At 52.2% G+C, this 23,206-nt stretch overlaps 1 protein-coding gene and 1 non-coding gene across 2 annotated transcripts in view; one reads left to right on the forward strand and one right to left on the reverse strand.

Annotated features, from left to right (window-relative positions):
* The window catches only part of Ahnak2 (AHNAK nucleoprotein 2), a 39,730-nt gene extending 16,864 nt beyond the window's left edge, over positions 1-22,866 (reverse strand). The window contains exons 1-7 of the mRNA XM_045154112.1: positions 22,790-22,866; positions 3,395-3,453; positions 3,193-3,291; positions 2,447-2,548; positions 1,596-1,746; positions 1,113-1,297; positions 237-997 (exon numbers count right to left, since the gene is read on the reverse strand). Coding sequence (XP_045010047.1) covers positions 237-997; positions 1,113-1,297; positions 1,596-1,746; positions 2,447-2,548; positions 3,193-3,291; positions 3,395-3,453; positions 22,790-22,844 — 1,412 coding nt within the window. The 5' untranslated portion in view covers positions 22,845-22,866. The remainder of the gene's footprint in view (positions 1-236; positions 998-1,112; positions 1,298-1,595; positions 1,747-2,446; positions 2,549-3,192; positions 3,292-3,394; positions 3,454-22,789) is intronic.
* Positions 4,027-4,107, forward strand: LOC123462649. Its single transcript, XR_006638433.1, has one exon. It is a non-coding gene; the product is annotated as a small nucleolar RNA U2-19 (small nucleolar RNA).
* Positions 22,867-23,206: the final 340 nt, after the last annotated feature.

Consider the following 23,206-nt stretch of genomic DNA (forward strand, 5'->3'; position numbering starts at 1 on the left):
TTTCTCTGGTTTTCTCCTCACTCCTGTCTTCGGTTGCTTCTCCCCTCCAGTCTGTCATGTGTTTTGTCCTCTGAGTCTTTTGTCTACCCCATTGTTCTGAATCTTTTTCCTCCTTTTCTCCCAGATCCAGCACACCATCATCTCTTTCTTTCTCCGCCAGTTTTTCTTCATAGAATCCATATTGCTGTCGGTTTGTTTTGGATTTGGGGACCCTTGTTTCCTTTGTGGGTGTGGATTCTTCCTCCTGTTTGTCTCCTAGGGTCAACTGTGAGATTCCTATTTCCAGACTCTGGACTCCTTCCCATTCGGCCTCCCCTCTCATGCTTGGGGTTGTGCCCCCACGTGATTGGCTGTGTGTCCTTCCTTCCTCAATTGTCTTAGTGTTCCTTGTTTTCCTTTGGTGTCTCTCTGCCCTGCTCAGCCCTTCTCCAGGAGCTCCTTGTCCAAGTTCAGGAAGACTGGGCTCCATGGTCCGTGGCATGTTCAGATCAAGCATGGCCCTTGGCTCCTGTGTACTGTCTTTATTCCTGTCACTAACAGTCTCTGCCACATCTCTTGTGCTATCCTCCCCAAGCAGGGACTCTTCCAGCACCCCAGCAGGACCCTGTCTGCCTTGGGCTTCTTTGTTGCTTCTGCCTGTGGTAGTAGTGGCTTGCCCTGAACCTATCCCAAATCTTAGGTTAAGAAATCTCTTTCTCTGGCTGTCTGGCCCTGCCTTCTGATCCCTTCGCTCAGCCTGCATTTGGGCGTCTGAGTCTGTGCTTGTGGAGGACAAATAAGGTACATCCCTGCCTTCAGAGGCCTCTGAGGAACTATGTGAACGTCGAGGGCCTGGAGCCCGCTTGCTCTGTATGGCTTGAAATTTTGGCCAGGATAGTCTGTCCTGGGGCCGCCTGCCTCGGCCCTCCCTGGGCTTAGAGATAAGCCTCTCCTGGTCTCCATCTGCCTCTAGTGTCTTTGTGGGGGTCTCCATGCACCCATCGGCAACATCCTTGTCCTGAAACACAGGGAGAGAGATATTTGGTATGGGTACAGGAGCCCAAGACCTGATTGTAGTACAGGGGTCCGTTGGTGGCTATGGCCACATCGGGCCTTACTGGGCAGGACCTCACCTGCTTTTCCTGGCCCTTTGGGCCTTGTTGAGGATTCCAGATGGCCCACTCTTCTTCCTCACTGGCAGGGAGTTTCCGCTTGATTTGGAACTGAATCTTGTACGGCTCTGAATACTGAAGGATTTTGAGGGCATCTTCGTATTTTATGTGGTCAAAGAATATGGTTGCACTGAGCAGCTGATCCCCTGTGGGAAAGAAGAGCAGCAAAGCTCAGCCCCAGATCCCACCCTGGGTGGGAGAAGGAGCCCCACTGCTGCAGTCTGTAGCATGTGCCTCACCCCCAAATAGCACCTCAGGCAACAGGTGGGATCTGGAGTACTGTGGGTAGCCCCAGCCTGGAGTGCCTGGGCAGATATGTAAAGGTCATCCTGAGTGTCAGGTTAGGCCCCGCCCACTCCCGGTCCTTCCCTCCCTCCTGTCAGGCAAGGCCCCGCCCACTCTAGGCCCCTCCCACCCTTCCTCTAACAGTGGGGACAGCCGCACCTTCTCTCAGGTTGAATAGCTTAGCAGCAGATGAGTCCTTCAGCACCTGCTTGACAAAGATGCCTTGGTTCCCACCACCAGTGACACTGTAGCCACTGGCTCCTGCCTCCACCTCAGTCTTCAGTGTCACCTCTGTCACCTCCTGCACAGACTGGGGCAGAAGCACATCAGGGCCATGACAAACATTTGCCTGGACCACCATTGGCATCTCTGCTGGCGCCACTTTTCTGGAGGATGAGGCCCCATGCTGCCCTGGAAGAGGCGTGAGCATTGCCAGGCTACTGGGACTGGGTTTAAAGAAATCACCTCCTCTTGTCACTGCAGGGATCAGGAGCAGCCTATCTGTGGTGGCCAAGCCCCCAGAGGACAGTATCCTGCTGGCTCAGCTGCCATCATCGCCCGTCAGTGGCCCCCTCATTAGCTCATCAAAACATATCAGACACCTATCCTAACTAAGTACTGGGGATGGGATCCAGGAAGGACATGAACTCCATTCCTTCATAGCCTGCCTGACCCTGCCCACTACAACTCCCTCCGTGTCCAGAGCAAGCTGAGGCCACTGAGAGAGCGCAGGCTCCTACAGAGTCAGAAAAGCCCTCACTGGGTACCCACTGAGCCTCACATCTCCCATGGCCAAAGACATTCCTCCCCATGGCTTGTCCACCTACCTGCACAGATGGGGACACAGGTGCGCACGTTCCTAGCCAGGAGTCAGGCTCTCCATCAGAGGGTGGAGGCTGGAAAGGCACTGGGACACCCTCCCCAGGGTGCAGGGCAGGCCCCTCCCTCCCCTCTGACTGGAGTCCCTGGGGAGGAGCTGACTCTTGGCTCCTTGCTGCTGTAGTACCCACCTCTGAATGACTCATGCTGGAGAAGGCCACAGAGTCCCCTGAATCCCGCTTCCACCAGGATCTCCGTCTGCTGGAGGAGCTGCGCCTAGCCGGACTGTCTGCCTGCAGCCATGGGTTAGGAGTTACCATCTACCCCCTATGGGGCAACAGGGCCAGGGAAGCTCCAGCCAGGAGAGCCCAGGGTGCACAGTGTACAGAGGAGCTGAGTCCTGGCTGGCTTGCCAGTAAAGAGACTCTCAATCTCTCATTTCCTGATGGGGCCAAGCCCTCACTTCCAGACTCAGCAGCAACTGGAATAACTTCTGGGGAGGTGGGGCGGGGAGGGTTAAGGAAGACCTTCACAGAGTACAGATTTGATAGACAAGGCTCCTCCAGTGGCTGCTGCAGTTCCCCTCACAGAAAAGTCCTGCAGTGTCCTACCCAAAGATGCTGTCAGTGCACAGGTGTGTGTGCACACTGGTGCTTGCACGTGTCATGCAGGTGTGTACATGCACATTTTGCGCCCCTTCCCCACCCCATGCATGAGGGCCAAGGGCCTTCTCCTAACATACCTACACTAGAGAGCTTCAAGTGTCCCTCCTTGCATGGGGGCTCACCCAGTTGAAGGGAGGGACACAGAAGAGGCAGAAGGGAAGGCTAAGTGGGCAGCACAGAAAGGCAGCTGGCTGCAGACGCTGCGCAGGAGACAGCAGTATGGACCACTCCTGAGCCTTTCCTTGGCCGGCAATTCTGCTTAGCAAGCTTACCTGGCTTCCAAAGCCAGAGCCTTCAGCCGTGCATTCGTAGACAGGTGAGGACCCCTGTGGCCGTGGCCGAATGATCTCGCCTGCAGGCCCTTCGGTCACCTGGCAGGAGAGAATCAAGTTATATGCAGCCACCAGGCTCTCCGGCCAGGAAGAGGATGGGGTGGGACTGAGGGGATGAGCCTCTTCCTGGGGTCTCACTCACAGAGCAGTCCTCTTCAGTCTCAGCCTCTGGTTCCTGTGACTGCAGCTGTCGGCCAGACACTGCAGAGAGAGGAGCTATTAGTGGACAGGAGGGGGTGGTGCAGAAAAGCAGCACAGATACCAGGCCTAAGGGAAGATCCATAGCCCCTGGCAGGGGTGGCAGTAGCATTGGTGGCATAGCACTGGGGTGGAATTGGAGGCATTGAGCACCATATAGACTTACTAACAGCCCAGGAAAGAAACAAACAATAGCCACACACTGAGCAGTGACATTGCATCATGGTGCTGGAAAGTGACAGGAGTGCTCAGTACTGCAATATCTCTATCACACCTTCCAAGGCTCAGGTTCTAATGCAGAAGAGATTGCGGAAAGAATGTAAGAGCCAAAGGAAGGGTAGGAGTCCTTAAACATGCTCCCCCAGACACAAAATGGCGTGGATATCCATGACCTCACAGTGCCTGACACTACCTACACAAGACCATCATAATAGGAGGAAAAGATCATGACATCAAAATAAAAGAGAGACTGGGAGGGGATATGATGGAGAATGGACTTTCAAAGGGGAAAGTGGGGGGAGGGTATTACCATGGGATATTTTTTATAATCATGGAAGTTGTTAATAAAAAAAAATTGAAAAGAAAAAAAAATAACCAAATTTGAGCATCAAGGGTCTTCCAGTCTCCTTACTGCATTATTTCTATAGTTTTCTAAAAATAGTTTTATTTACTTTTGAGAAAGAGATATTGGTCATATTAGGCCCTCCTGCTGCAGCAAGTGAACTCTTGATGAACACATCACTTTGTGTGTTTCTTTGGCTTTACATGGGAACTGTGGAATCAAACCAGGGCTATCAGGCTTTGCAAGCAAGTGCCTTTAGTTACCAAGCCTTCTCTTCAGCCTGATCTCTATAGTTTTGTAAAAATACTTTTTAAAGCTTTTACTTTATTTATTTGAGAGTGAAGAAACAGAGAGAAAGAGAGAGAGAGAATGGACATGACAGGGCCTCAAGCCATTGCAAATGAACTCCAGACACATGCACCACCTTGTGCATCTGGCTTGTGTAGATACTGGGAAATTCAACCTTGGTCCTTTGGCTTTGCCAGCAAGTGCTTTAACCAGTAAGTCATCTCTCCAGTCCCTGATCTCTATAGCTTTGAGAAACAAAACTACAGAAGCTGGGTATGGTGGCACATGCCTCTAATCCCAGCACTCAGGAGGCAGAGGTAGAAGGATCGTCATGAGTTTGAGGCCACCCTAAGATTGCACAGTGAATTCCAGTGGGCCAGAGTGAAACCCTACCTTAAAAAACTAAAAAAAAAAAAAAAAAAAAAAACAACTACAGAGCATTTTAATAAATAAAGGCTTGTGTGTGAGGTATGAGTGTGTATGTGAGAAAGACTGTTCATTTCTGAGCAATAAAACTTGAAGCTTAATGGGAAAAATGATAGCAGTGCTCAGGGAGAGGCTTTCCTGAGGAAACAGAACACGGCTTGCACATGTACATGAATGCTCATGTGTGCTATGTGTGGGTATAAGTAGCTCTGTGAGCATGTGGAGACCAGAGGGCAAACACAGGCATCATCCTCAGTAATGCCAGCCACATTTTCTGAGACAGGGTCTGCCACTGGCCTGGAGCTCACCTCTTAGGCTAGACTGGTCTTTGCCACCCCAGCACTGGGATTACAGTGCATGCCACCACAGCCAGCATTTTCATGGTTACTGAGAATCGAACTCGGGTCCTCATGCTCACAAGGCAATCACTTTACTGACTGAGCTATCGCCTTAACCTCCAAAATAATATTTTGAAAGCCAAGGGGAAATTATGGAGTTGAAAGTGTGCTGGAGGGACTCAATGGCAGAGGTGAGGACTAAGAAGGAAGCATTCTCAACCATGGCTCTCTCCATTTGAAAAAAAAGCAGGACAGACTGAGGAAACATGAGAAGAACAGAGTCTTGGTGACCTGTGGACAACCTTCAGCATCAGAGAAAGAAAACCATCTTGGTGCAGAGGCTGGAACTAGTCTGCAGGTCCAAGAAGCTCTATAAACTGGAGCCAGATAATCACAGAGAGCTCTGCCCTGGTCATATCATAGTCCACATGCTCAAGAGAAAGTGACCACCACACGCAAAGGCCCCGAAGTCTGACTGACACTTGGCTTCTCATCAGAAATGTGGAACAAAAGCTGGACCCAGTTACACCTGTAGATTAGTGCTGCTCTCGCCCTTGGTCAGAACCTAGCTTCTTCCTGCAGTTGGCGGCAATTACTGGGGATAATCAGAGCTTGTTAAAGTGCTGAGAATAAAAGGCTGTTGAGTTCTCAGTGATAAATGAGACATCTCTGTCATATCCTCTAAGGCTCAGAGAAGCTGCAGAAGAGGGGAGAAAGAAAGAAAGAGCCAGAGCATGAGGAGGAGTGCTTTGGAATGCCATCTTCGGGACACAAGGTTGCTTCACGACCTCACAGCACTTGTAGCTACTTGCTGAAGACCTGTACAATATTGAGCTCATCAACATTTGACATCGATGGGAGAGAAGAGCAAATGCAAAATCAAAGTAGAGAGGGACTAGTTGGAAAGGAGTTCAGTAGAAGGGAACAGTGGGAGGCTAGCGCAGGCAATGGTAGGGAATTATAATCAAAATACATTATATACATGTATAAAAATTGATAATAAAAAGTTTTTTTAATTGGACCTTTTATTTTTTTTTAATTTATTAGAGAGAGAGGAGAGAAAGAATAGATACACCAGGACCTCCAGCCACTGCAAATGAACCCAGACACATGTACCACCTTGTGCATCTGGCTTACATGGGTTCTGGGGAGTTGAGCCTAGGTCTTCACAGGCGAGCACTTTAACTGCAAAGTCACTTCTCCAGCACAATAAAAAAGGTTTTTTTTTTCTTTAAAAAAAAAAAAGCTAGGCCTGCTGATGAACTCCTGGGATCTCAACTACTCCAGAGGTTGAGGCAGGAGGATAAAAAGTTCAAGACCAGGCAACACAATCAGACTCTAACACAATGTAAAATAAAAATAAAAGACAGAAATGTGGGAGTTAGAAGAAGGAATAGTTTAGTCCCAGCACTCAGGAGGCTGAGGTAGGAGGATTGCCTTAACTTTAAGGCCAGCCTGGGGCTACAGTTCCAAGTCAGCTTGTGCTAATGTGAGACCCTGCCTTCAAAAAATAAAACAAAGCTGGGCATGGTGGCGCACGCCTTTAATCCCAGCACATGGGAGGCAGAGGTAGGAGGACTGCCATGAGTTTGAGGCCACCCTGAGACTCCATAGTGAATTCCAGGTCAGCCTGGGCTAGAGTGAGACCCTACCTGGAAAAACCAAAATAATAATAATAATAATAATAATAATAAAACAAAAAAGAAGAGCAACATGTGCAAAGCATTGAGAGAACAAAAAATGAGAGCTAGGAACTTGACATCAAGCAATCTATCCTTCAAAATACAGTCAGAATAAAGAAATTTATAGATGAACATGGATGAAGGGGTCACTGTCCACAGCTCTGCCTCAACCAGGTACTAAAAGGTCCTACCAACCAAAAGTAGCTGAGGCCCAACACTGACTTGAATCCACAGGAAGAATGCAGGGAATGGCATGGGTAGCAGATGAAAAAGACTGCCATCATATACCAATGGCTAGTGACAGGGCTATGCCTGAGAACCGTGAGGCAGAGCAATTTCATCATTGTGTCAACATCATAGAAGTCCTTATACCTACCTGGGCTGGAGAGATGGCTTAGCAGATAAGGCGCTTGTCTGCAATGCCAAAGGACCCAGCTTTGGTTCCCCAAGTCCCATGTAAGCCAGGTGCACAAGGAGGTGCATGTGTCTGGAGTTCATTTGCAGCAGCTAGAAGCCAATGTGCGCCCATTCTCTCCCTCTCTCTGTCTCTGTCTCTCTCTGTCTGTCTCTCTCTCTCTCTGGGGGTGGGGGGTTCCAGGTAGGGTATTGCTCTATCTCAGGCTGACCTGGAATTCACTCTGTATTCTCAGGGTGGCCTTGAATTCTTGGTGACCCTCCTACTTCTGCCTCCCGAGTACTGGGATTAAAGGCATGTGCCACTATGCCTGGCTCTTTCTCTCTCTCTTAAAATAAATAAATATTTTAAAATATATATTTGAGGGCTGGAGAGACGGTTTAGGACTAAGGCACTTGTCTGCCGAACCTAAGGACTTATGTTTGACTCTCCAGATCCCACATAACCCAGACACACAAGGTGACATAAGCACGCAAGGTTGCATATGCACACCTGGTGACACACATGTCTTGTGTTCCATTATAGTGACTAGACGCTCTGGTGTGCCAATTCTCTCTCCCTCTCCCCCCAGCCCTTAAAAAAAGCCAGTCTATTGGGCTTGCCTCAAAAAAATAAAAAATAAAAAATATTTGAAGCCATAAAGTCCTTAAACAAACTAAGATGGCTACTTGTCACCAGGTAACATAATCTTAAGGGACTACCACTACTGATGAAAATGTTCTGTGTCCATCACTACATATTTCTCCATACCTTCTTTAAAATTCCTAAGAGTGTATGAAGAAAGTGTTGGCAATTTTTTCTTGTAAAAGATGAGATAATGAATCCACAGGCCTATGAGGGCTGTGTGGCCTTTGCTGAAGATCTGCAGGTATAACCTAAGAGCAGCTATTGGTGACATGCTTTACTCATAAAAGTTGCTGGCTGGGTAGGGGCACAGGCTAGACTGTGAACTATAATCTCAGCCCCATGACACTGGGACTGTCACATTTAGGTGTTATACACACATGAATTAATCCCCCCTAAGGGGATGTGAGAGATGGATGTGTTGGGTCCAAGTTTGTATTTCACAGAGCTAAGCTAGTGTTTTCTCAGCTCAGGGTTGGGCTGCAGGGATCTCGGGACAGTGGAAATGTTCTGAAACTAGTTTTTGGTAAGGGTAGACAGGCTCACCAGAAATGATCAAATTGTACATTTATAGCAGGGGCTCTACAGTTTACAAATAAAACCTCAATGAAAGTACAAAAGAATAACGTCATTAACAAACACGATTAAATTCACTGTAGCTGGGCGTGGGAACACATTCCTTTAATCCCAGCACTTGGAAAGTCAAGGTAGGAGAATCACCATGAGTTCAAGGCCAGCCTAAGCTACAGAGTAAGTACCAGGATAACTGGACTAGCATGAGACACTGCCTAAAAAGAAATAGATAAATAAATAAATAGCCAATAAGTCAATAGTGGAACTAAAACAGAAACTGAAAAGACATTACACATCCATATTCATCACTTACAGCCAGGCATGATGGCACATGCCTTTAATCTGAGCACTCAAAGACTGATGTAGGAGGACCACTGTGAATTCAAGCCCAGCCTGGGAGACAGTGAGTTCCAGGTCAGCCTGGGCTGGAATACAACCCTGCCTCAAAAAAAAAAAAAAAAAAAAGGACTGGATAGATGGCTCAGTGGTTAAGGCCTAACAACCGAGTTCCATTCCCCAGGGCCCACGTAAGCCAGATGCACAAGGTGGCCCATGCATCTGGAGTTCATTTGCTGTGGCTAGAGGTCCTTCTGCATCCATTCTTTCTCTGTGTCAGGAATGGTGACACATGCCTTTAAGCCCAGCACTTGGGAGACCAAAGTAGGAGGATTGCTGTGAGTCCAAGGCCAGCCTAAGACTAAATAGTGAATTCCAGGTCATCCTGAGTTGGAGCAAGACCCTACCTCAAAAAAAAATGAGTTGAAAATTTGAACACTTTGCTAAAGACTACATACAAATGGCTAATTAATGCAGGAAAAGGCAGAAATTTTCACTGTGCAGGAAATGCAGAAGAAATCTATGGGACAAAACATATTCTTATGACCTGTAGAAAAGAAAGGTTCTTCTCAATAAGGGGTACAGGACCACAGGACAGTCACACAGGAGAGCATTAATCATTCTCAAGTCAGCCACAGACAACACGATTTCAGAGACTGACAGTTCCAATGTTGAAAGTTTAATAATCTTCTAGAAGAAAAATAAAAATTACTTTGAAGTAAGAAAGAGACACAAAAGCACTGGTATAAGAGAAATGATGGAGAAATTGACCTGTTTCGAAATGAAGACCTTCTGCTCACCCAAAGTAAGTATGTGAGAAGGGAAGCTGCTAACCTACTAAGATGTCTAGATGCAGGATGTTGGCCTAAATGCAGGCCTCTTGCCCAGAAACAGCAAACAGTTCTGGCAAACACAAAAGTTCAACAACCCAATAAGAAAATAGGCAAAGATGCACAAGGGGGTGCATGCGTCCAGAGTTTGTGTACAGTGGCTGGAGGCCCTAGCATGCCCATTCTCTCTCTCTCTGTCTCCCTCTTTCTCTGTCAAATAAATAAAAATTAAATTAAAGTTTTAAAAAGTCAAAAACAGGAAAATAGACAAGGGGCTGGGGATGTACTCAGTGGTACAGCACTTACCTAGCATGCAAGAAGCTATGGGTTCTAGCTCCAGCAGCAAGAAAGAGGGAAGGAGGTAGACAAAGAGAGAGAGGTGGGAAGAAGGGAGGAAAGTAGGGAAGGAAGGAAGAAGAGAGGCAGGATGGGCAGGAAAACACTGTCACAGCACGCACAGACGCCATGCAATGACTCCATTACACACGGAGATCAAGGCCTTCCCAGCAAGGAGACGCTTCCAGAAGAGGAGCTAACATAAAAATGCCTGGCTACATGGAAGGTGAGGAGGACATGGGTAGCTGAGCTCCTGTCCTGTCCTAGACATGAGTAAACTGGCCCAATCCTTTTGGAAAATGGTGTGTCATTATCTCCTAAGGCCACTGCAACCTACCCTATGGGCCCATAGTCAAGGACACAGCTAATAGAAAGGCACAAGCACATCCCTAAAACACATACAAGTGTCTCAGTAGCACCTAGAAACCAGAAAGACTCAAATATCCATCAATAATAGTATTTAAAAAATAAGCCGGGCGTGGTGGTGCACGCCTTTAATCCCAGCACTCAGGAGGCAGAGGTAGGAAGATCGCCATGAGTTTGAGGACACCCTGAGACTACAGAGTGAATTTCAGGTCAGCCTGAGCTAGAGTGAGACCCTACCTGGAAAAAAAAAAAACAAACCTGTGGAGCCAGGCATGGTGGCACATGTTTTTAATCTCAGCACTTGGGAGGCAGAAGTAAGAGGATCACTGCAAGTTCGAGGCCACCCTGAGACCACATAGTGAATTCTAAATCAACCTGAGCTATGTAGTCTCAGGGTGGCCTCGAACTCACAGTGATCCTCCTACCTATGAGCCCCCCAGTGCTGGGATTAAAGGCATGCCCCACCACACCTGGCCTTTTCTTAATGTTTATATCCATATATGAATGCTGTTTTCACTTTTGGCTAGACAAGCTTCTCTTTTCAGATGGGGTGTGCCACCACACCCAGATGATATTTTATAGTTCAAGGTCTCTTCTTTGTACCAGGTACTATGCTTATTAGTTGAAAGACATGGGCCTAATCTGACCCACTGCCTGCTTTTGTAAATAAAGTTTTATTGGAACACACACACACACACACACACACACACACACACACACACACACAGACCAAAACCTTCATGCAAACAGAATTCCAGGTTCAAAGCCCCTTTACTTGTATGGAAATTCAGAGACGGGGCAGCCCAGGTGGGACACTGACTACACCTGGGCTCCAGGGACTGCCTCCTCACGGGGTGCACTGCTGGTGGCAGGGAGCCTCAGCTCTTGAGCTCTCTACCCCTGTTCCAACCTGTCCTGAACAGTGTGTGCCTCTGGAAGAGGGGAGGAGGTGAGATCTCTGTTGTGTGGAGCTGTGCACTGGCCTTGGAGAGCATGTGCTGCTTATTGTCAGGACAAGTGTCCTGGACTTGACCATACTCCCATGAGAGATGGGAGCCAATGCTCAGCAGGAATCTGCCTGTCTGAGCCTGGGTTTCCCCCACCTGTCTTCAAGGGCTACCCTGCCTGTCCCCAAAGGTACCCCTAGACTTGTTCCTGTTCAGCCCAAGAGCCCTGGGCCTGCTACTTTTGCTTCCTCTTGGGCCTTTGTCCTTTCACAAAGTGATTCTGAGAGGGCAGAGCCTCCTGAGGTTGGCTCTGGCAGGGCAAGAGGTGAGGAACGCAGATGGGACTGTTAGAATTCATCCCTCTCTTTCCTGTTGCTCTGAGGGCCCAGCCCAGGAAGGACATCCTCCATTTCCCCATCTATAAAACTGACCTTAGGCAAGGTGTTAGCCCAAGAATCCACTATCGCTGGCACTTCCACAGAGGTCTTCTCAGGACTCTGATCTCTAACATGGTGGTGGAGGGTGAAGGGCTACCTCCCTCTGCACAGTGCCATGATCCATCTCAGCCCATCTTCGCTCTTTGTCCATGCACCCTGCCCCTGCCAGCGCTCTGGGAACTTCTCAGAGGACCCTCACATTGCCTTAGCCCTATCAGACTGATCCTAACTTGGGGGGAGGTTCGGAGTGGTATAGGAAAGAGTATGAAAGGGGAGTTGTGAGAGGGATCTGGGGTCAGCTTCATGTCCCAGAAGCTAGTCAATGGCAGGTGAACCCATACTCTATTTCCCATACCTCTTCTTGCTCCCCCAGAGTTGTACCCGCTGGGCAGCACATGAGAAAACTAAGGCTGGGAGGGGGAAAGACACTTAACCCAGTGGTCACTAACAGTAGTTCCATAGCTGCTTGCTCCATAGTTGCACCCCACCCATCTTGGAGGATGCCTAAGAACCCTAGGCTGGGCTTCCATGACACCATCCCAGTAGTGAGTTGGGAGCTGGTGTTAGCCCCTCCAGGCTGTCCAGAGACCCAGCTCTCCTCAACACTTCCAGCACCCTTGGTCAGGAAAAAACACAGCCCACAGGATCTGTCTTGGATGGGACTGTGAAGGGTGGTCAGACCCGGGGAAGGGTCATGAGTGAGCTCCTTTTCAGGGCAGCTTCTTTGTGAAGGGTCACCACTGGGCATGAACAGCAGATCTGAGGCAGAAGTCCAGAGCTCTGGGCTGAGGTGGGGAGGGGCAAGAACATAAGGAGGCACAGTCAGGCAGGGACCTGTCTTAAAAAACCGCACCCCAAATCTGCTCCAGGGGAGTCTTGTGGGTGTCAAGAACCTGTGAGGAAAGGTGTTGGCAGCTGGGAGGTGGGACACACCCCGTGTTGCTTCGTACCCAAGAGGGGGAGGGAAGAGAGGAAGATACAGACCAGTCTGACCCAGCTGGCCTGGGTGCCAGGCTCCTCAGATTCAGTGAGACCCAGCACCTTCAGTCCACCTCACAGTTACCCTTGCAGGGATGGAGAAACAGAGGAGGTGTGACCTCAGCCACACAGCTGCACCCCAGGGATTGGCATGAGTCCTGCTCGCAGATGCACAAACAAGAAAGGGGAACTCTACCCATTGCTGGTGCCAGCTTGGCCCTGCATGCTGGGGGAGGAAAGGTGCCTGGGTTCCCACCCACCAAGAGCATGGGTTCCAGGTTCTGAGGAACCCCACTCAGCCTGGAGTAGGGCTATCTCACCTGCTAACTCACATCCGTCTCTCACAGATGCTCTGTAATTAGCCCAGCCCTGGGCACTGCCACTGAAATTGTTGACAGTAACCAAAGCCACTCTTTATAGAGGAAGATATGGAGGTGACACACCTGAACCAGGACCAGCAGATCTGGTTGCTGTCACCTGATGGTCCCCAAATGCCCTTTCCCTTTCTCAGCACCTCAGCCCCTCCACAGGGCCTCAGAGTTCAACATTAACATCCCACTCCTGCAGGCACAAGCCTGTACCCAGCAAAGGAGCTCAAGATTCTGGGGCAGCATTTCCACTCTGCATGTAGGGCCTAGGCATCGTGTGGATGTGGGGCACCATGGTGGGAGCCCCTGGCTCAAAGAAGTTGGGGCTGAACAGGTGGACGTAAGGATAGGGAGATAGTCACGGGATGCACAGGGGACATGCTGCCCCTATGACCCCACAGCCATTAAAGTGGAGTGCAGGGTCATGGAGGTGGGGTGGGCATTCACTTAAACAAAACCCAGGCTTGCATCCAGAGCAGCTCTGGTCTCCAGGTAGGGCCAGGTGTGGTGGGTATTTTGCATGTCACCAAGGTAATGGGATTTTGGGGAGAGACTGGCTGAGCGACAGTCAGCTCTCTGGTTGCCTGAGAGCTTTTGCATGCAAGTGTGTGTGTGTGTGTGTGTGTGTGTGTGTGTGTGTGTGTGTGTGTGTTGTCTCTGAGCACCCAAGGGCAGCCCCTTGTGAGTCATTGGCAGGGGAGCCTGGGGCAAGCTCATCCTGGGGAGGCTTCTACCCTCATACGTGGGAGGGATCCTGGTGCCCACATGAGTGGGGCCCACATGCACTATGTACCCAGGCTTTTGTGGCTGTGCATGTACTCAGGCCTCGCCCTATTCTGGAACTTCACAAGGAAAGTGCCAAGTGCTGCTGACTGTCATAAGATTTTCAGACCTTGAGAAGCAACACCCTGGGCAGTGGTAGGCTTGCCCACCCCATCCCCATCCCCAACACTTCATTAGGACACTCTCAGGGTAAAGAAATAGAGCTAGCTCCAGGAGGCTGAGCCAGAGACCAGGCCTCAGACCAGGGCTGGTTCTCCCCCACACAGGCCAGCTGCACCAGGAGGCCATTCAGGCATTCTCTTATCAAAAATAAGCCCCTGCGCTTCTCACTCTGGCTGCTCCTTACTGGTCGGGGCCTGCTCCAGTGCTGGGCATTTTACACACTGCTTCCCATATGCAGTGTGGTCACCTTGCTGCAGCCTCTTCAGGCCCCAAAATACTTTGCTACCCATGTGCTCAGAGCACAGAGTAGGTATAGATTAAAGGCTCCTACATGAAGTAGCTGGGGAGAGGAAGGGAATGAGTTGGTCAAAATTCTGTATAATGCTGGGTATCATGGCCCAACACTCAGGAGGCAGTGGTAGAAGGATTACAAACTGGAGGCCAGCCTGATTTGCAGAGTGAGTTTGAGGCTAGCCTGGGCTAGAGTGAGAACCTGTCTCAATAAACAAAACAAGTAAGCCAGGCATGGTGGTGCACACCTTTAATCCCAGCACTCGGGAGGCAGAAGTGGGAGGATTGCCATGAGTTCAAGGCCACCCTGAGACTACATAGTGAATTCCAGGTCAGCCTGGGCCAGAGAAGACCCTACCTCAAAAAAAAAAAAAGCAAGAGCCAGGCATGGTGGCTGGTGGCACACGCCTTTAATCCCAGCACTTGGGAGGCAAAGGTGCAAAGGTAGGAGGATCACCATGAATTCTACATCTGAAAACACTGAGGCACAAGGTAGGCATATAAGCCCACAGAACCAAGGGGCTCTGCAGCCAGCAATAGTCCCCCACATGTGTACCCATCTGAGACTAAGCCAGTCATAGGCCCCAGAATCACAACCTGCATATGTTCCTCTGTGGAAGGGCAACACTCTGGACATTGTGGTCTGTGATGGGTGGCCCATCATTCCAGACCCCTATAGCCCACCTTGAAAGCAAGCCAAGCCTCACCCCAGCCATCTGCCATAGGCCCCCTGGACACCAAACCAGATCAGTGGCCACCATATAAGGACCCATCCTCAAGCCACAAGGCCCAACCTTTGATTTTTGCCCTGCTAGAAAAGTGGCCACTGCCTCCAGGAGAGCCCTGCTCTTTCCCGGCAGGGCTAGGAAAGCTGGGACCCCACGGCACATTCTCACACCCTGGAACCGAAGCTGTCGGAGCCACTCCAGACCTCCTCCTTGGTTCCCAAGTTCTCTGGGGTCCAAATAGCCCCTCTGACATCTGTTCCCAGCCCAGCTGGTCCTAATGTACCACATTAGCTAAAGCCACAGTGAGTTGGCAGGGCAAGGTGTCAGAGAGGTGCCCAGCCCAGCTCTATCTCTCCAGGGCCCCCTTGCTGGTTGCCCACCCAGCTCCCACTGACCTGCTGAGTGGTGAGGGGCAGAGCTGAGTCTGGAAGGGGACTGGATGCAGCTGGTTCTCCAAAGAGGCCAATCTTAAGACAAATGCTCTCCCAACTAATCCAGGGCAGATCCTGGGCTGGCTAGCTCCCTCCCCTGTTCCTCCCATCTGCAGTCCCTCCCAGCATTGTCCCTCCTCCCACCTCCTCCTCAGCTAGGCTCAGAGCCCAGCCAAGCCCCTAACACTCTACCCCAGGGAGTGGGCAGGTCCCCTCACAGGCTCTGCCTCTGGAAGCCAGGGACCCCACCCCAAACTGCACCCCCCAGTCTAGGCAGCTGACCCGGGGAGGAAATGCCTGCTGAGTCACACCATCCATCCAGCCTGAGAGCGATGGACTCACAGATGAGAGGCAGGGTCCTCCTGCTCAGCCCCTAGGCCTCAGTTTCCATATGGTGGCTGGAAGTTCAAGGAAGAGAAAGTGAGGAGGTTGAAGACACAGGGCAGCCTTTCTAGCCATCTCCTGCCCCTTGGAGCTTCAGGGTACTGCGTAAGTCAGATGTGGTTCTGCCCCAGAACCACATCCTTACTCCCCATCACCATTGTTAGATATAAGTGGGACTACAGTAGCCTATCTCCTGGGTGAAGTCATGACTGCAGCTGCTGGCTTGTTCCTGCTCATCAACCTCCCTCTGCGACCCCAGCCGTCAGCCCTCAGTCCTAGCCTCTTGGCTCTGGATATCCAGCAGGACTTGGAAGGACCCACAAGCTGTGCTCCTCATATTTCTGCTGAGATCCCAGAACCACTGTACCCTGTGCCCACAGCCCTGGGCCAGGATCCAGGTGGCTATGGGCCATCTGAACCCCAAGGCAAGCTGGAGCAGGCTTATAGCTGAGGGGACCGGTCCAGAGCCCCAGGGCAATGAAGGTTTAGTGAAGTCAGCCTTGCTCAACACACCAGAGCCTTGGTGGCCCAGAAATGGTAGCATGTGAGGACAGCAGAGGAAGCCAGGCCCTCCACTGGGAAATGGAAGGCAGAAGCAGTGTGAGGTGGGGAACAATGAAGGAAGAGCCTCCAGGCAGATCAGAAAGCTCCAAGGTTGACAGAAAGCAGTAGATGGCACTGGCAGGAAAAGGGGGTTGGAGGCCCTGGGACCCACCCATCCTGGAAGGTGAGGGAACGGCAGGCCTTCTCCAACTCTGCCCTAAAAACCTAACGGGTCACCAAAGTAGAGAATGACTCCATGTACACTGCAACAGGAAAGCTGGCCAGGCCTGTTGCCCAACTTCCCACTCTAGGGCCCTACTCTCAGGCAGTTTTCACCCGGGGAACTTTGTTTACAACTTGACACCTGAGTGTCAACTCCTAGAGAGGGTAGGGCACCAAGCTGCAAGCCTGCAAGCCAGGCCAGCCTAACTGGAGTGAGGCAGGAGGGAGGCTGGCACAGAGCAGGCCACCTGCTGCTACCATGTGCTCTCCTGAGTCTAGGTAATCAAACCAATCATGGCTCCCAGCCGTGAGGCTCACTGCATACAGGGCATCTCCTGACACCTTCCTCCACCCTCTGTTCCCATGCTATCCACCCAGGGGCCTCAGGACCATGACAGTAGCTTTAATCAGGGACCCACCTCACCCAAACCAATGAGGGTTCATGCAAAGCCAGCTCAAAGCTGTGTGGCTAAGTGACTTCTCCCCAGTCTGAGGGGACCACAGCCTCCCCTCACAAGCTCTACCACAAGAAGACACTGCCACCGGGTGTGGTGGCACATGCCTTTAATACCAGCACTCAGGAGGCAAAGGTAACAGGATCGTTGTGAGTTTGAGGCCAGCCTGAGACTACATAGTGAATTCCAGGTTAGTCTGGGTTACAGTGAAACCCTGCCTCAATAAACCAAAAGAAAAAAAGAAAGAAAGAAAGAAAGAAAGAAAGAAAGAAAGAAAGAAAGAAAGAAAGAAAGAAGTCACTGCCATTCCTCCACACCCACTCCAAGGTGCTTCTCCAAGATGCATGTGCACAACCCAAATGGATGTTGGCACCAATGGCTCTCTAGATGATGGGGGTAGGTGCTGGCTGACTTTATGAGCTGTTTTTCTCCCCATGTCCACTACAAAGGGCCTCGCTTGACTCCCAGTAGGCCTTGCCTACTCAGGTCCTAGGAACACCCACTTGATGTTCTACCCCTGGGTCCATGTGACAGGGCTCATTGGGCAGGTGTGGGGCAGTTGAGGGCACTCATCCACATATCATAGACCCCAAGATCTGGGTGTCTGGATGTGCCAGGGATGCCCACTGCACAGGCAAAACTGGCTCAAAGCTGGGCCAGCTCTGAGTCACTATGGGAACTTGGAACTGGCAGGACTGGGTAGGGGCTGGGGGCAGCTGATGGTGACTCAATACACAGAAGGTTAGGAGCAGAGGAGGCATTCCTAGGGAATGTGTCACAGCAGAGACTCCCTCTGAGCCACTACAGGGTGCTGCTGCCACCTTGGAACAAGGCCTTCCAGGGAGGGAGCCCCTAGAGAGCTAGCCTGTAGCCAGTCAACCATGTGAAGCTGTCATCTGTACCTCCATGAAAGGTCCAGCTCTCAGAAAATGGAATGCTAGTGGGGGTTAAAGGAGGCATGGAGGACAAGTCACCCTGAGCCTGATGCCCTGCAGGCAACCCCTTGATCTGACCTCCAGCCCAGAGCAAGCAGAGGCCCAAGGGCTGGAGTTCCAGGCAAAGGAACTGTGACTTGGCTGGGAGGGGCTGAGTCACCAGGGTTCAGTGCCCAAGTAGCTCCTAGGGAGCAGGGCGCAGCACAGGATGGCAGACCTGCGAGACAGGGCCCGGGTGAGGCCCTCAGCTGCTAGTGTCCCCACCACCAGCACTGGTCCTGATAGGAGGGTGCTTCCTAGTCTTCTGCTTCTGAATAACCATCAGCTGTACCCACTGCTCCTCCTCCCCCACTAGGACATACCTGTGGGACCCACCCATGACCCCTGAGAACAGCCTCAACATTCCCTCCACCCTTGCAAGCACACACTGAGGTCGGTCGGTTGGCATCACAGCATGCTAGCAGGGAAGGAGCCAGTAGGTAGGTAAGCGGTATTTATACCATGCCTGCGGTGTGGGAGAGGGGAGCAAAGCCTCCCGCCACAGGCCTCCTGGGCCCAGTTCCAATTTTCTATCTGAGAAAGTGCTTCTGACTATTAAACATTTATCCCAACAAGGCGGGCCTTGCCTCCATCGGCCTGTGGCTTCCAAACTAAGAAAAATAAAGGGAACTCTGGAGGCAGAGGCAGGGAGTAGGGGTAGGTGGATAGGGCCACCAAAGACACCCTTGCAGGACAACAGCCACCCTTAGGGTAGGGTCAAAGGTCAAGAGAGTCCTCAGTGTGGGTCCAGCTATGACTTGGGTCCACTCCAAGCCCCGTTGGACTCACCCAACTTCCCATGCCTTCACCCCACTCCACTTGACCACTCCTGTTCCCTACCAGGGCAGAGCCCAGACCCAGCCTCAAGCCTCTTCACAGAACTACCAGCGTCCATCGCCTCTGCCCTCTGGCCCCGAGCCCTGCGCATCCTTCTGATACAACCCTCTTCAGACCTCTGCATATGTTCATCCTCCTCAGGAGCCTCGGCTTGGCTTCCTCTTCAGGAAGCCTTCCCTGACTTTGTGCACAAGCCATGCTGAGCACAGCAGCAGCCACTTGTCATTTGTTGGACAAACAGATTTTCCTGTGTGTAACTGCTGAAGTCTGGGGGCCTCTAGGGTGAAATGGTGCTGAGCAGCTCCCACATACAGGTAGTTAGGTGAACTGGCAGAGAAGGGTAGACATGCCCCACACCTGACACCATCCTTGAGTGTGGGTCTGCCCCCCTTTAGGCAAGGCACCAAGGAATGAATGGCAGGTTAACAGTCACCCCTTCTCTGAGGGCTCAGAATCTCTCCTCCCCAGGTAAATCAGCCTAAGCTGGACCTTCAGTGAAGACTGGTCACAGGAGGAAGGACACAGGGAGCCAGAGTTAGGGAGAACCACAGGTCATCCCAGGGCTTCCAGTACAAGCAGTGCCCCACTCAGCCCAAGATTAAAAAAAAGAAAAAGTTTGTGCAGGGCTGGAGAGTTGGCTTAGTGGCTAAAGCATTTGCTTGCAAAGCCAAAGGACCCAGGTTCAACTCCCCATGACCCACGTAAGCCAGATACACAAGGTGACACATGCACCTGAAATTCATTCGCAGTGGCCAGAAACCCTGATGTGCCCATTTTCTCTCTCTCTCTCCCTCAGCCTCTTTAACTCTCACTCTCTTTCTCAGATAAATAAAAATAAAATATTTTTTAAATATTTTTAATTATTTATTTATTTATTTGAGAGAGACAGACACAGAGAGAAAGACAGGTAGAGGGAGAGAGAGAGAATGGGCGCACCAGGGCTTCCAGCCCCTGCAAACGAACTCCAGACGTGTGCGCCCCCTTGTGCATCTGGCTAACGTGGGTCCTGGGGAACCGAGCCTCGAACTGGGGTCCTTAGGCTTCACAGGCAAGCGCTTAACCGCTAAGCCATCTCTCCAGCCCTAAAATATTTTTTAAAGAGTTTGTCCAGGCAGAAGGAGACAATGAGGGCATTTCTATTAAAGGCTCAGTCCAGTGGGGACAAGAGGATGAGATGGGCATGGGAGGCTGGGAGACTAGGCTACCTTCTGGCTTAGCCCTCCTGTCTACTCCCAAGCCTTACCTTACCCTGTCCTAGGTGATCCAGATGAATATAGCCTGATGCTTGGGGCACAAGCCAGAGGACAAGGCACATCCTAGCTTTGTCCCTGAGACACCCAGGGAAAGAGCCTGGAGTATTGTCACCAAAATTGATGCAGCCATTACCAGCAGTGGCTTCTGAACCCATCTCATTCAAGTAGGGGTGTGGTCCAGGATATCCTCTACTGCCTCCTCATTTCCTGTCCCACCATGGACAGGTCTAGACTGCAGAGGGGCCACCGGAGCCCTGTTCCTATTATCCCCTTCCTGATGGGGTAGGGAAGAGACAGCACCCATCAGACCCACACATCACCTCCCTGTATAAGTGTGGCCTACAGCTCTGGATGGATGCCCAGAGGGTTTCACCATGGCTCAGGGTTCATCCTCCCTGCCTCAGTGTCCATCTTACATAATGACTGGGACACAGACCCCACCAGTGTGGGAAACCTTGTGGAGGAGATGTTTGCAGTACTGCATGCAGCATCCTGAGGCACAGTTCCAGCTCAGCATGGCAGCCTGGGCACTCCAGGGCATAGATGTGAAGTCCGGACCCACAGCCTAAACCCCACAGGCTGGGCACCTCAGCAGCTGCCCTTCGCCTGTACTGTCTTAGAAAAAGCCCTCACTTGAGAGAAAATCCAGAGGTCCCGTATGGTATCACTGCACCTCGGGACTCGCAGGAGCCAGTGACTGTTTTTTGGAGTGTAGCTGGGTGAAGTGCCTAGATCAAGCCAGGCTCACACAGGCAGAGTGATTGGATTCCCTGTCACTCTAGCTACTCAGGACTCAGCTCTGCCTGTGATAGAAAGTGGATGACACGCTGCACGCATCAGTGATGAGCTGTGTGGTGTCAATCAGGAGCCATGCATGAAGTCCTCCTCACTGCAAGAGGAGCATGGGCACTCCTAGACTGGGCGGATCCCTGTCCATGCAGACCCACGGGCTCCAACACAGGTGCATTCCCAGAACAGCCACCAGGGGGCAGGCTTTGCACAAGCAGGCTCATACATTGCTCCCTTCCAGTGGGCTGCAGGAAAGTGACAGGTTCTGGGAAGGGTGGGCATCAGAAGACTCAGGATGCCAGAGACAGCTGGCACAGGAGTGCAATTCTAACCTTCTGGGAGTGTACTGCTTCTAGCTAGCTAGGCCTAGACCCAGTGGGGGGGATGGCCTTCATGAGGATTCATGGGCCGTAGGTAGGACTTGGGGAGGACCTAGACAGGACAGCCTCCCTGGGCTCTTAATCCCACAGGTCTCCTATCAGTTCTGCAGCAAGGGCCACTGCCCTCACTCCCTAGGAGCAGGGGGACACAAGGAGCAACTGTCCCAGACAATATAGGAAACCATAACCTAAAAGGAGAAAATAAGGTCCTCAGATGTGGAGGCAGAATGTGGATAAGTGGCCCTGACATCTGGGACTTGGGGGTCTTGGGCACCCAGGAATGGAGAAGCCAGAGTGTGGGAGTGGCCACCCAGGGAAGCTGGAGACAGAGTAGCCCCATGTCTTTGGGTCCCACCCTCTCCCTCTGAGGAGATGGATCTGCAGTGCTGTGGGCTATAGCCAGCTATGAGGAAAGAGTGGGGCCTGGGAGGGTATCATTCGCTCACTGTTGTTCAGAGCTAGTGGGGAGCCCTCTACCTGGGCAGGGGAGGCTCAAGAGAAGGTCTCCCGGGATGGTGAAGACCATTTCTGAAAGTGACCCAGGATCCTGCTTAATGGTCCTTTAGGGCAAGCCTCCCACCCCAGCCTTGGTTCCTACCAGACAAATGGGCTACAGGAAGGGCCTTGGGAGTTCAACTCTGGTGGAGGAAATGGGATGCCAGACCAGAGCTGCCACTCTGCATGGTCTCTCTACATCATGAGTGGCCTCATCATCACTGTCATTGGCCTGTTTCCCCAAAGAGGAGGTCCAGTCTGCACCAGTGCAACATGGTCCCATCCCCACTGCCAGGAGCTGGCTAGGTGCCCTGGGTGTGGCCAGGCTGCTGCATTGCTGACCCAGAGCCTGAAGGACAGTCCACTGTTGTCCCACCCTGACCTCCAAGATAGCCAGGCCATGCTCATGCCAGAGACCCATCATACAAACGGTAGCAGAGAAGTTCAGGAGGGGCACTGACTACCCCTGGGGTCATTCCCCTTGCCCAGTGTAGACCTTGGGGCTTGACCTCTGACTCTACTCAGACCCTTTACCAAGTTCCAGTCCTCAAGCTTCGCCTTGCCCCAGCAACCACAGAGCTGTAGACCCAAACATGCGGTAGCCACTTGGTGGACCCAGCACAGCACAGACTGGGAGACCCCATCAACGCCGAGAACCCTAACTTTTGCTCCAGCTATGATATCCTCGCCAAAGCAAGTCTGAAGCTAGCCTAACAGCAGGTCAGTGGACTAGGCACTGACGCCAACTCACACACGAGGCATGCTCCAGGACAGTACCCCCAGAGGGTTACAGCAGAGGGAAGGTGATGGAGAAAGGAGGGACAGGCAGGGACAGTGAGAGTCAGAGTAGGGTGAGGAGCCACCGAGAGTGATGGAGACCCCAGAAGACAAAGTGTGCGGCAGAGAAAGGGAGACAGCAGCGGGAAGCGCCAGAAGCAGGTGGACAAGGCAGGAGCAAGACAGCGACCCAGAGCGGGCAGCGAGGCACCAAAGCGCGAGAGACCCGCCCGCGGCCCCGAGGCGCTCCCGCCCTCCATCCTCCCGCACTGCGCGTGCCGACGCCCACCCGCCCGAGGGAGCGGGCTGCAGGAGGGGAGGAGGCGCACCGCCGCCGGGGGCTCCAGACCAGGTAGGCAGCACCACGTGGAAGCAGTCGCACATCTTAGCGGCCGGTGGTGCGGGCCGACTGCGGCCCGGCGCGCCCAGTCGTGGTCCCGGAACCGACGCCCCGGCAGCCGGGCACCGCCCTAGGCGCTGCCACCCTGCACAGCCGCAGGCGGCGGGGCTCTGACTGCGGCGGACGCGGCGGGTACTTCCAGACCCCCGGGCCGCCCCGCCCCGGGCCGCCCCGCCCCGGGCCGCCCCGCCCCGGGCCGCCCCGCCCCGGGCCGCCCAGCCCGCTCGGGCCACTGCGCAGCGAGCGCGCGGGAGGCACCGCCGGCCTCATTCAGCCTATTGGCTGCCGCCCCCGCGGCCCCGCCCCGCCTCGTCTCCGCCCCACCGGACTCCCCGGTCCCCAGCTG

The sequence above is a fragment of the Jaculus jaculus genome, chromosome 7, assembly GCF_020740685.1.
Source record: "Jaculus jaculus isolate mJacJac1 chromosome 7, mJacJac1.mat.Y.cur, whole genome shotgun sequence".
In the NCBI taxonomy this organism is placed as follows: Eukaryota; Metazoa; Chordata; class Mammalia; order Rodentia; family Dipodidae; genus Jaculus; species Jaculus jaculus.